This window comes from Halichoerus grypus, chromosome 6 (genome assembly GCF_964656455.1).
Source record: "Halichoerus grypus chromosome 6, mHalGry1.hap1.1, whole genome shotgun sequence".
Classification (NCBI taxonomy): domain Eukaryota; kingdom Metazoa; phylum Chordata; class Mammalia; order Carnivora; family Phocidae; genus Halichoerus; species Halichoerus grypus.
Window position 1 is genome coordinate 174926951 of NC_135717.1, and position 13751 is coordinate 174940701.

The 13751-nt window shown below is 49.9% G+C and overlaps 1 protein-coding gene across 2 annotated transcripts in view; it reads left to right on the forward strand.

Moving 5' to 3' along the window:
- FBLN1 (fibulin 1) overlaps positions 1-13751 on the forward strand; it is an 82533-nt gene that overhangs the window by 47183 nt on the left and 21599 nt on the right. The window contains exon 15 of one of the 2 annotated variants that reach the window (XM_036120572.2): positions 12287-12429. In XM_036120572.2, the coding sequence (XP_035976465.1) occupies positions 12287-12429 (143 nt within the window). Of the gene's footprint in view, positions 1-4040; positions 4494-12286; positions 12430-13751 lie in introns of those variants that run through there. The other variant, XM_036120573.2, reaches the window with a different exon arrangement.

Here is a 13751-nt window from a genome sequence, read left to right on the forward strand (position 1 = left end):
GGGGCCGATCTTCTCAGCCCTGCTAACGGCTCAGGCTGGAGTTTACCATTTTTATGGCTTCTTTTTCTCCTCCTCAAAAATCCTCTTAAAGAATTTATAATCTGACCTTCAGAAAGCAATTTGTAAAACTTAAAAGAGCTGTCTTAGGAAAGACCCAGTAGCCAGCATTTCTGAGGTTAACATTTAGGGTGCCTTGAGAGGGAAGATTTAAGGCGTGCATACTCTCTCTCTCTTTCTCTCTCTGGGCCTCAGCCTTCTCTTTCTCTTCACACAGTCTCCTTCTGGGCAGTGTCCCTGGCAGCCAAGGGGCGGTAACTGGAGCATGACCCAGCAGGCTGGGCCACAAACCACAGGGCTGGGCTTCGTGGATCATCCAGGCTGTTAAGATCCTGACCACACGATTCCTTCCGACCCACAAGAGGAATGTCAAAGTGTTCCAGAGCCTGGGATGGGACTGAAAACATCCTCTTTATCCCCTCAGCAGGGCCGACCCCTGAGGCTCGTGGTCTTGGCAGCCTCGGTTGGCAGGGCTCTGGACGTGAGGGTGTACCGCGGGTGGACAAGAGGGGGTGGAGTCCTGCCTCAGCCTGTTCCTGGGGCTTCTCTCTAGAATGACAAGAGAATGGAAGTCAGGGAAGTGCTAGCAGGGAAGGCTGTGAGCATGAGACAGCCTGGGGGGTGGCCCGAGTGGCCATGCCTTCCAGAAGAAGGGATTGGGCCTGCAGGACCTTCTTTCTTTGGTGTGTGCCGACTTCCAATAACTGCATTTTCACAGAAAATAGGGTGTTCTGATCCAGCTTGTTGAACTGAAAAATTAGGGCACGTTGTTCTCTTGTACACGGTGAGATGGAAACCAAGACGTGCGGTCCCAGGGACCTGGCCGTTCTCTGCGTGACGGCGGCCCCTCCTCAGTCCAGACATCCTGGCTAACGAAGACTTTTGTGTCAGGCAGTTTGCCAGATGCAGTAGCTACGATTTCTGTGATGTGTCAGTAAGTGTAGGGTAGAGCAGCATAGGATCACTGAGGTTGGAACTGACCGGGAAAATCAGGGCCATATTTATTTGTGTCCATTTACGAAGCACATAGTAGGTGTCACGTGCTGGGTCCTGGAGATAAAACCGAAGAGCCATCGCCCGGCTCTTGGGAGGTGAGAGCTCAGAAATGCCTAGTGTGGGAAAGAGCGTGGGGTGCTCTGGCTTTCGGGTCAGGGGAGCGGTGTGGAGCCCATTGAAGAGGGAGTGTCCAGTTCTCTGGTGTGCGATGCCTACGGGAGCTCTACCAGAGCATCACGCACACTTCACGTTCCCTCCCTCCGTACACGCTCGGCTAATGCTTCCATCGGACAAATCAAAACCCTGTCCTTGGACGGGGTAGAGGCCACACAGAAGTGGGCAAGCTTAAGTCACATGAAGGAGACTCTAGTGCCACCTGCTGGACAGACCCACCAGGCCCTTCCCGACGCAGCTGGTACGTGTGTGTATGCGCGCACGAAGGCTTTCAATGAAGCCAATTTTGTTTTTGCCACTTACTACGCTATGGAGTCATGGACGGGTCCTCACTGAGGTTTGATCTTCCCGCTGGTAGAACGGGAGAACAGAGTGGGACAATGAAGTGAGCTAATGGAAGGAGAAGCCCTCATGCACCCAGCATAATGCTAGGTACCATCCCTCAGTGGCTCCCAAATCACCAGGAACGCTCCCATTTGGCTTGGACCTAGGTGTCTCTGGGAGTAGGCAGCCCCTCAGCAGCACCCTTCTTCTGCTTACCTTCTTTCCCATCTCTCCCCTCTGTGTCCGGGGCCCCTCCCATGCGTGACTCCTCACCTACCATGGAGGATCATCGCCCAGGGAGGGCCATGGCACTCACGCCCAGGGATGTCCTTTCTAAGTGATCAGAATGGTAAATGGCCAAGTAAATGAAATGATTCCTACCAGTCCTGATAAAGAGCTGGAAATAGGATGTAAAAAGAGACCACACTGACAGTAAATGCCAAGTGTAAAATAAGTCCAAGTGACCCAACATGAGGCATGGGAACTTAAAAGAGCTGAAAGGGAGACATGATGAAAGACTAGGACAGTACAAGTTCCTGGCTGGAGAATCCCAACACAGTCAAGATGGCAGAACTTACTGGGACATGCTCTGCCAAGTCCCATAGGGCTCGGCACTTTGGCTCCACTTCCTAAGGTAGCTCCCATCAGAGTGTGAAGGCGTAGCATTCAGGAAGCAGAAGATAGTTCATGTCCCCATCCTCTCACAGGAAGTTAGAACCTGTCTCTACCTCCATCACAGGGAGTTAGGAGCTATCATCATCCTGTCACACGAAGTTAGAACTATAACAGGAAGTTAGAACTTCTTTCCATCCTGTCACAGGAAGTTAGAACCTATAATAGGAAGTCAGAACCTCTTCCCACCCTGTCACGGAAGGTAGAACCTGTAACAGGAAGCTAAAAGCTCTTTCCATCCTACCATAGGCAGTTAGAAGCTATCATCATTCTGTCACAGGAAGTTAGAACCTATAACAGGAAGTCAGAACCTCTTTCCATCCTGTCACAGGAAGTTAGGAGCTATCACCTACCTGTCACAGGAAGTTAGAACCTGTAACAAGAAGTCAGAACCTCTCCCCATCCTGTCACAGGAAGGTAGAATCTGTCACAGGGAGTTAGAACCTATAATAGGAAGTCAGAGCCTTTCCCCATCCTGTCACAGGAGGGTAGAACCTGTCACAGGAAGTTAGAACCTCTTTCCATCCTGTCACAGGAAGTTAGGAGCTGTCATCATTCTGTCACAGGAAGTTAGAAGCTGTAACAGGAAGTCAGAACCTCTCCCCATTCTGTCACAGGAAGGTAGAACCTGTCACAGGAAGTTAGAACCTCTTTCCATTCTGTCACAGGAAGTTAGGAGCTATCATCATTCTGTCACAGGAAGTTAGAACCTCTCCCTATCCTGTCACAGGAAGGTAGAACCTATAACAGGAAGTTAGAAACTCTCCCCATCCTGTCACAGGAAGGTAAAACCTGCCACAGGAATTTAAAACCTCTTTCCATCTTGTCACAGGAAGTTAGAAGCTATAACAGGAAGTCAGAACTTCTTTCCATCCTATCACAGGAAGTTAGAAGCTATCATCATTCTGTCACAGGAAGTTAGAACCTGCCACAGGAAGTTAGAAGCTCTTTCCATCCTGTCACAGGAAGTTAGGAGCTGTCCTCATTCTGTCACAGGAAGTTAGAACTATAACAGCAAGTCAGAACCTCTCCCCATCCTGTCACAGGAAGTTAGGAACTATCACCATCCTGTCACAGGAAGTTAGAACCTGTCTCCTTCTCCATTCCAAGCCCTGGCTGTCCCTGTGGACACACAGGAACCTGGGCCTGGAGCACAAGGCTCAGCGAGGGGGTTGAGAAACACACCTCACTGCCTGAACACAAATCTGGCTTCCTCACTCACTGTGACCTTGGGAAGGCCCCCGACTCTTTCAGGCTCAGTTTCCTCACCTGAAGAATGGCACTCAACCCACTGTCACAGTGCGGTTACCACTGTAACCACTAGAGAAAGCTTGATGACGAATGGCCAAGCACTTGATAGATGGCAGCAGCCATGACTGCTAGTGGCGGAGGTGATCACTCCCAGGGGCATCTCCGTGACCCACCAAGAGCCCTGTATGGCCCTGACCGCTGTCTGGGTGAGGGGCCAGGCGCCTGGACGACCCTCAGCGGGCAGGGTGTGCCTGGTGAGTGTGGCCCGGGGTGGGGCTCTGCCAGTGAGAGGGGACACGCCTCGCTCCCGGCACAGCCCTAGACCCCAGCCACCCAGCGCCCCCTGAGGGTGTTGCAAGAGGCTAGTGGCTGAGTCAGCGGCCCGGAGGTCCACGGCACCTCCCGCAGGTGAGTGAGGGGGGCTCTTCCTGTCGGCTGAACTGGCCAGAGGGGTGGCGGGAGGCCCCGCACAGCGAGCCCCCCGCTTTCCCTCGTGCTCTGTTGTTCCTCCGCTTGCTGAATTTGCTCTAACCCTCTTCTTGTCTCTCTGTCCACTTTTCTTGCAGCCGCTGCGAGCGCTTGCCTTGCCATGAGAATCAGGAGTGCCCCAAGCTGCCTCTGAGAATAACCTACTACCACCTCTCTTTCCCCACCAACATCCAAGTGCCCGCGGTGGTTTTCCGCATGGGCCCCTCCAGTGCCGTCCCTGGGGACAGCATGCAGCTGGCTATCACTGGCGGCAATGAGGAGGGCTTTTTCACCACCCGGAAGGTGAGCCACCACAGTGGGGTGGTGGCCCTCACCAAGCCCGTCCCTGAGCCCAGGGACTTGCTCCTGACCGTCAAGATGGACCTCTACCGCCACGGCACCGTCAGCTCCTTTGTGGCCAAGCTTTTCATTTTTGTGTCCGCAGAGCTCTGAGCACTTGCTTTGGGGCGCCGGGGGCTCCCCCTTGTCGCTTTCCTAACCCTCCCCTCCGGGATTTTAATAAAGTTTTAGCAGGCGATCCCTACACAGCATGCCTCGCGTGCCTTGGTTTTATTTCGCATGGTGGGGATTCTGTGCTGTCTCTCACCCCAGGCGGGGGGGCGGGGAGGGGGGCAGGCACCTGCCACTGCCTGGCGCCCCCGTGCGGTGACGAAGTGTTTTTCATACAGTAGCGTGCATCTGGGGGTCCCTGTTGATGGAGGTCACCATACACCCCACCAGGGAGCCCAGGGGCGGGGAGAAGGAAGCTCGCGTGTATCATTTCAGATGAAGGATCTCTTCGTTTTGTGTTGAGCCCAAAGGATGAGGCGATCATTGAAAGATTATTGAGCTCCTTCCTCTCTTATTTTACAAATGTGGAAACCGAGGCCCGGAGAAGGGAAGGGGCTCGGCCAAGGTTTTGTGGCCCGTGTGTGGCAAAGCCAGGCCGTGGGACCAGGTCTTCTGGCTCTCCTTGGTTTCCTTGCTCTGTCGCATGGAGCTGAGCATTTAATGGAGTCAGAAAAACTCTATCCTGAGATTCGAGCCTCTCGTTCTGTTTGTCTTGATGAGAGGCCTGAACTTGTGGGGAAAAACCCCAAACACAGCTGCAGAATCTTGGATGCAGCTCTTGCCTAAATGAGGGTGGTTGCCTCTACTGGGGATTTTGCCCCCATGCTGGGAGGCGGTGAAGGACGACACAATAAATGTGCCGCTCATGGGAACCACTGAGGGTGCTTCAGGTCCTTTGTGATCCTTACTTCCAGGGGATGCAAGGCAGGTGTCTCATCCCCATAGAGACTCAGAGAGGGCGAGTGATTTGCCCAAGATCACACAGCTGGTATTTGAACCCTGGCTTGCTGCCTCCACAACTCTGACTATTCCTTTCTATCACAATACCTTCAACGTGGGCCTTGACCCACCCGCCTCTCTTCATCTTCCCCACCATGATTCCAGCCAAACCATTGTCACAAGTCCCTAGGGTGCCTTTCAGGCCCTGTATAATTTAGTCCTTGCATGCATCTCCAGCCTGACTTCGAATTATTCTCCCCTTGATCACTTCCCTTGAGCCACACTGCTGAGTTCTTTGCTGCCTCAGGCCCTTTGCACATGCTTTGTACCCTCGGCTTGAAAGTTGGTTAAAGCTCAGCTTAAGTGTTCCTTTCTCAGTGAGGCCTTCCTCAACACCATTGCGTTGTCTCCTCTGTCAGTCTTTCTCATAACACTTCAACATTATGCTTATCACAGTTTGCATTTCTCATTTGTCTGTGTTTCACATCTGTCTTCTCCACCACCCAGAAGCCTCTGTGATGGCAGAGACCAGCTCCATCTCATTCAGTGACATGTCCCTAGCTCCTGGTGAGGTGCGTAACACACACTAAGTGCTCTGTCCATGTCTGTTGAGGGAGTGGATGACTCTCTGTCAACATTGGCTTATGTCTGTAGCATTTTCTGTGACTGCCGTTGCTGTTTCCGAGCAGAAACAAGAGGGGAAGGCAGAATGCCACAGAGGAATCAAGTAAAGGATATTGCAGGATCCTAAGATCCTTTCTACAATGACATGTAAGTTGGTGGGGAGGTGTCCTGGCCTTGCTGTCTGGTAGGGAAGTAAACTCTACGCTTTGTACTTTTGACAGAAGCAGCAGTTAAGTTGCCATGGAGCCATGCACACTTCTAGCCAGTCACCTCAAGCCTCCAATCTGTCTCCCATACCTCTATCTGATCATGTCTGGTCTGGACCAGCACCCAGTCTCCTATCTTCTAATGCATTCTCCAAGCTGCAGCTAGAGGACCCTTCTGAAGGGCCGGTCTGGTTATGTTTCTCCCTCGTTAGGACCTTCTGTGGTTTTCTATTATGAGCAGATGAAGTCCAACTCTCTTGAATGGTATTCAAGCCTCTGCCCACCTTTCCAGCTCCATCCTAGCTCATCCTCTTTGTTCTAGCCACGCAGAGTTGCTTGCCCTTCCCTGAATGTGCCTGCCCTTGGCTTTAGCATGTGCCATGCTATCCTTCTGCAAACTGCTATTCTCCTTGAAGCGTGAGCTCAGAGGTCACCTCCTCCGTGAAGCCTTTCCTTATTCTGAGCTTGCATAGCCCTGGACATACTCCATCCGAACATTTTTCCTGTTATCTTGTGGTTGTTACTTTTTTTTTTTAAGATTTTATTTATTTATTTGAGAGAGAGAGAGCACATGGGGGGGAGGGTCAGAGGGAGAAGCAGGGAGCCCGATGCGGGACTCGATCCCGGGACTCCAGGATCATGACCTGAGCCAAAGGCAGTCGCTTAACCAACTGAGCCACCCAGGCGCCCGGTTGTTACTTTTTATTATCCCTACTGCACTGGGGCCTTGTTTTTTTTTTTTTAAGAAAGGCTTTTTTTTTTTTTTTTTAAGATTTTATTTATTTATTTGACAGAGAGAGCAAGAGAGCACAAGCTGGGGGAACAGTAGGAGGGTGAGGGAGAAGCAGGCTCCCGACCAAGCAGGGAGCCCGATACAGGGCTCGATCCTAGGACCCCAGGATCATGACCTGAGCCGAGGGCAGATGCTTAACCATCTGAGCCACCCAGGAGCCCCTGCACTGGGGCCTTTTTAAGGACAGGGATTATGTCTGTATTCTCTATCATTTCAGAGTGTTTGGCCTGTAGAAGGAGTTCAGTAAACATCTGAATAAATATATGGATCAATGGATGGATGGATGGATAGATGGATGGATGATAGATGGATGATGGATGGATGGATGGATGGTGGGTGGATGATGGATGGATGGATGGTTGGATGGTTGGATGGATGGTGGGTGGGTGGATGATGGATGGATGGTTGGATGGATGGATGGATGGATGGATAGATGGACAGATGGATAGATTGATGGATGGATGGATAGATGGTTAGATAGATGGATGGTTGATGGATGGATGGATGGTATTTTCGAGGCTAGTTCAAATATCATCTCTTCTGTGAAGTCAGCAAGTTACAGCAGGGATCTAGTTATTGTATTCAATTATTCTTTCATCATGCTCCAGATCATTCAGATTGGAAGAAGCACTTTTCCTTCATGTCCATAGGAGTGTCAAGTGGGGGAGAACTCTCAGGGGCTTTAGAGGCCATGCAGTGACGTTACAGGGTTTGCCAGAGTCCCCTGTACAACATTCCCGCCAACTGACCATCCAGCTTTGCTTGCACTCTCCTTTGTTTGTGGAACTCCTTAACTCATAAGGTGGCCCATTCCATTTCAGGACATCTCTGCTGTCTCTGTGTGTGCCCGAGTGCACATGTGAGGCCATATCTGCATTACCTGAAGGCTCATCTCTGCCTGGCAGTTCCTTGGGGCTACATGGTGATAGTCCTACATCGTGCTGTGGAGATCATGCAGGGCAGAAACATAACAAAAGTTACAAGAGTTTGAAGGTCCTCCTTGACATTTACTAGTTTTATGACTTATCCAAAGTCATAGATAAGTCATTTGCCTTTCAGAGCTTTCATGGCCCCCTCATGGATTATTTTGAAGATTACATGCAATTGCAGATGAGGCATTATCTGGTATATATAGTAGGCAGTCAATAAGTGTTGGTTTCTTCATTCATTGGAAGGAACATTAGTGTTCATTTGGATCTTGAATTAAATGGGGAATGAAGGTTCAGAGGGTTTGGATGTGTCCAAGGTCACTGCCATCACTTCTGACTAACTCCTAGGCCTCTGCTCTTCTGACTCGATCACTGTACTAACCTTAGCTCCCAAGGGCAAATGATAATAATCATGATTGTCATTATTATAATGATAATAATCATAGCTATGATAGCTAACACGTGTACTGTTTACTGAGGCCCAGGCACTGCTCCAAGCATTTAACTCAATTAACCCTCCCAACAGCCTTGTGCGGAAAATACTGTTATGATCCCCATTTCACATGGAAGCCTTGGAGACATAGAGCAGATAAGTAACCTGCCCAAAGTTTCACAGCTGGTATCAGGTGGGGCTGGGATTCAAACCCAGGCAGCCTGGCTCTGGAGTCTTCTCTGAAACCCTGCCCCCTGCTGCCTTGAATGTTGTGAAGAGGGCAGGATTGCTGGGATTAGTCAGTGCTGGTCGGATTGTTATTCTGGCCTCATTTCCTAAATCATGGATATGGGCCCTATTCTATAATTCCCAGGTATAGAATTGGACGTTTTATTAGCTGAAGAGGGAGGCAGTGTGGTATAGAGGGAAGAGCTGTGGAGATTAAATGAGATAATTTGTGCAAACTCTCTAAGCACAGAGAATCTGGGAAGATGCAGCAGCATAGTGTTTGAAGCTCTCTGGATCCAAACCCAAAGATCCCAACCCAACCCAAGATGGCTGGGCAAAAAATTTGAAAATCCACAGAAAAATATGCCCAACTAAACAAGGTGACATGATATCCCTACAAGCCCCAAGATAACAGTTTATGTCCACCTGCATGGTCTTGGCACCTGTGCAGAAGAAAGCAGTGGGAGACTCCAGAATAGTCAACAGGTATTCCCTAGAAAACACAGTAGAAAAATTTTGGAGCAGCAGCTGAGACTGGGAGACATTTTACTCATTCCATTCCAGTGTGTGCAAGGAGCTTACGGAAGCGTTGAGGGAATGGAGCCATCTAGCCCCTAGGAACTCTTGGAACTGAGCCAGCAGGGCTTGCCTTAAGATCAGGATCTCACACTATGGAGAAGCTGCTGGAAGAGAAATGCAGAGTTAAGTAGGAAAGAGACAATAGACTCTGGATAAAGAAAGTCCAGGTAAATGTAGAGGAATCTCAGAAAGCACACTGCCCCAAATGACAGGTAAGGGAGCTCTGTGAAGTCAGGAAAACTGCTGTGAATATGCCCTTTTCTAAAATTTCAGGAAAATTAATACACTTGAAAATGACCAACCAAAAAGAATCAACATTGAATCTCATACAAAATTATGTAAGAGAAAGGATAATAAGGAACAGAATGACATCCCTCTGCATAATGAAAACACACCAGAAAGATATGCTCAGAATCCAGATCAAAACTGTAACCTGTATCAAAACAAAGTAAAAGCATTAAGAAAATGCTAAAAAATGGATGAAAACTGTAAGTCAGAATTAGGAAAAATTGAGAAATACAGTGACAGAACGCAGGAAATAATTTAAAATTAAAGCAAAAAGCAACTGCAGAAATAAATATTTGAGAGAAGGAGGGACCGAGAAGAAGACAGATTTTATAAATCAAAAAAGAAATAGAAGAGATGAAAAAGCTTGAAGAGAAAGTGACAGACATTGAAGACACGCAAAGAAGACCCAACATACAGATAATAGAAATCTCTGAGGAACGAACCCACAACAAAGGAAAGAAATAAGTATTAAAAATGGTAACTCAAAGAAGTTTCCAGAAATTAAAAAAAAGGATTTGAAAATCCACATTGAGAGAACACACAGCATACCTGAACATACCTATTCAGAGCAGCAAATATGAAGACATAGCCTCATAAAATTATCAAGACTTTGAAGAAAAGACAAACATCTAGAGGGCATCTAGGCAAAACCAGCAACGACTTTGAAGGGGAAAAATTATATTGTCATCAGACTTGTTCACAGCAACACTTATGCTAGAAGAAGGTGAATACTTAGGATCCTCAAGAAAACATAGGCCAAGGATTATATACCCAACAAAACAGACTTGTGTGAAGAAAGGACACAAAGTATTACCAACACGAAAAAGTATCAACGTGCTGGCATTAGGCATAGTTACTCTTCCAGCTACAACTAAGTGAGTGTTATAAGGAAATGGTATACTATGAATTGCTATATGTTCAAGCAATGTAGATATAGCACATCCATTAAAATAGGTAGAATAGGGAGAACATATCCAAACAAACATTATTTTAAGTACTTGTGTCAGTGGTGGTAATTTTAGTATTGCTCTTCTGAGACTACTGTGTCAGAATATAGAATAACTACATCAATAATTATGGGATATTCTAACATCTCCTGTGTTCCTAAGAACCAGGATTCTGTTATGGAAGAAAAGAGATTCCTTTGTAATATAGAAGAGATTAAAAGTCTGTGTCGTTCTTGCTTTGAATCAGAAATATCAGTAGGAACTCATGATATATTTTCCCTTTAAAAATCCACTGAAGAGGCCTGGAAGCGATGGCCAACCTAGAAGCACCCACCATACCTGGTATCTAGGGTATGGTCTTGAAATACCGTTTTCCACTAAAAACCAAAACAAACAAACACAAAAAACCAAGACTTCTTGGAGAAGTAGCTGGGGCAGGAAAAGTACAAGATGAGGCTGGACCACCCTGTTGGACCACAGAGTAAGAGACCTACTGAAGATTCCTGGAGCCACTCTGATCTTCCCTCTGACCAAAGATGGGAAAGCTTGAGTTCGAACAAAGGATAATAATTGCAATGAATTGAAATCCATCAAATAGTTTAAATCCATGAGTTCATACTAATATTTTAAAAAATCAACTGGTAACCTCTGGGTGATGATGGAGAGAGAGCAAGTTCATGATCCTGAAAACCTATGAAAATAAGGCAAGAATCAGGCATTGATCTTGCTTTTCTTCTGTGAATGATACCTCCTGGTAACCAGATAGCGTATGAGGGGCAGTGCTCTTTACAGAAGTATTCCAACTAACACACTAAAAAGAAATGATAGAATCGGACTACCAGCATGTTGCAATCCCCGATGGATCAGTGGATCTAAGCCCTGAGCATCAACAGCTGCTGACATCACAGAGAGAGACAACCAGACACCAAGTGCCCCCCAATGGAAGAGACACCACCAACTGTCATCTTGCCAAAGGCACTGGGCCTGCATCTGATCAGATCTGGATCCAGCGGCCAGTGTGCCAGAAATGCAGAGGACAGATCGACAGCCGGCATCGCACCACGAGGATGCAATCAGCGAGCCCACATGTAGGAAGCTCTATGGTTCAGAGGCTTCCAGTTCCTTAACAGATCAACTGTCTGGGAAATGAAGGGATAGAGAGGAAACCTGTAGATTAAAAAGGACTTGAGACACAGCACGTTTTTCTCATGACTGTCTTGAGGCATGCACCCGTGTGATAGGAACTATAAAGAAACCCAGGTAGGCGACGCTGGGGCCATCAGGACAGGGGTCCTGGGAGGGGTGGGGCGGGCAGGCAGGCACTGAGATTGGTGTGGGCACACGAAGGGGCCTCAGATGGCAGATGGAGGATCTCTTTCTTGACCTGAGCGGTGATTATACTATTCATTAAACTACATCTTTGTTCCGAGTAGGTTTTACATCTGTGTTTTATTTTACAATAAAGAGGATTTAAAATATGTCTAGCAAACAAGTTCCCCCCTCGTCTCTCCCCTCCCGGTCTGTCGCATGACACTGTGGGTTTGACCTCTTTGTGCTGGGCACCGAGCTGGGCGCTACCTACGCGGTCTCTCACTTACTACCCCTGCGACCCACCTGACCGGGGGGCTCCGGGGAAGCGGGACCACGTCCCCCATGTTTGCTTCGGCGTCCCTGGTGCCTCGAACCCAGCAGGCCTTCAAAACACACTTGTCAAGCGGGTGAATCCGCCTGCAGTTGTGGAAGCCGAAGCTCAGTCCATGCAGTTTGGCAAATAGCAAAGCTTCGCTTATCCACAGCCAGGGCAGATGGGGACCGGAGTGTGGGTCCTGGTCCAGCTGGCAGGAAGGGCTACGCGGCATCCCAGGCGAGCAGCTCGGCTGTGGAGGCCGCTGCGCTTCTCTGGTGGGGCCATCTCTGGGACGGGCGCTCCCCGCCGGGCCACCTGCGGCTCCTCCTGGAACCTGGGTCTCTGTGGGAGTGGCAGTTCCGACTTTCCCATCCTCCTCTTGTGCTGTGGTTCCCCTCAGGCTCCGCCAGGAGAAGACAGACACTGTCCGCTGCATCAAGTCCTGCCGCCCCAACGACGTCACCTGCATGCTGGACCCAGTGCACACCATCTCCCACACCGTCGTGTCGCTGCCCACCTTCCGAGAGTTCACCCGCCCTGAAGGTGAGTGGCGACTCCCACGGCTGGAATTGGCGCGGGGACCCCAAGGCTGGAGAAACGTCCCTGCGAGGCAGCCTCCTCTGGGGCTTCCCAGTGCTTGAGCCCAGAGCTTGGCCCCAAGGAGCTACTCCCTGGGAAAGCCGTGGATTTGCCTCTGCGTCTCCCAGTGTGCCCAGAGCACACAGCACCATGCCGGCCCGTTCCTGGCTCTCAGCTCAGGAGGATGCTTCTTCTGGGTGTTGAGCGTTGGCTCTGTGCCAAGCGCTGGGGCGTCAGGGAGGGCTTCTGGGAGGAAGTGACTTCCACGCTGGGGCCCAGATGGTCAGTAGGATGTAAGTAGTAAAAGTGGGGAGCAGGGAGAGAGGAGGGTGCCAAGTGGAGCAGAACTCATCTGGAAGGTCTGGAGGTAAGTTTAGGGGGCGGTGGGTATTTGAGGAACGAAGCCAAGTTTTTCTGGCTGGAGTGGGAGAGGCTTGGCAAGAGACGGGCTGGGAAGATAAGCCTTGACTTGGGGTTGGGGCTTCCACTGCAAGGCTTTTGGGAGCCATCCCAGGGCTGTGCCTGGTACTATTTGCGTAGAAATGTCACCCTGGAGACCGAGGGCCTAGACTGGATCCAGGGGGCCCAGGAGTGAAGTAGGGGCCCCGGCGGCTCCTGGCCTGCTGTCTAGACCTGCCATCATAGCACCCTTTCCGCTGGGGTGGGACCTGGGGCACCCCACCCTCCTGGCAGCTGTACACCTTGCTTCTGGGTGTGCAGCCCCCATGCTGAGGCCACCCCTTCCTCTGTGGGGTCTTCAACCCTGGCCTTGCCGCGTGATTGATTCGCGCAGCAAACATTTATGGAGCCTCCTGGGTGTGAGGCCCAGGGCCAGGCTCTGGGGCGCAACGGTAAGGAAGAGCTCCCTGAAACTCCGAAGGGAGATGTGCAGTTGAGCCAGTGGGACTAAAGCTCACGTTTACACACTGTGATAGCATCCCACGGGGTGACACAGGGGCACACGCCAGAACATAACACCTGGTTGTGGGGGGCGTGGGGGTGACGAGGGCAGGAGATGCTCCCCAAGGACATGGTCACCTGAAAGAGCGGGTGGCCCCCTGCTCCCCTCCCCACTGACTCGTTCTTCTAGAAAAGGAGAGGCACAGAATCTCCGCAGGATGGCATAGACTTGGACGAGAAAATCCACTGACTGGTGTTTGCCTTGCGCCAAATGACCGGTTCCACCAAACCACATACAAATCCTTCCCAAACCCCTAACGGCCGGTTTTGTGGCCTCTTGAGCACTGCTGGTCTGGAAGTTGATTCTATAGGGAGTTGAGCGTGGC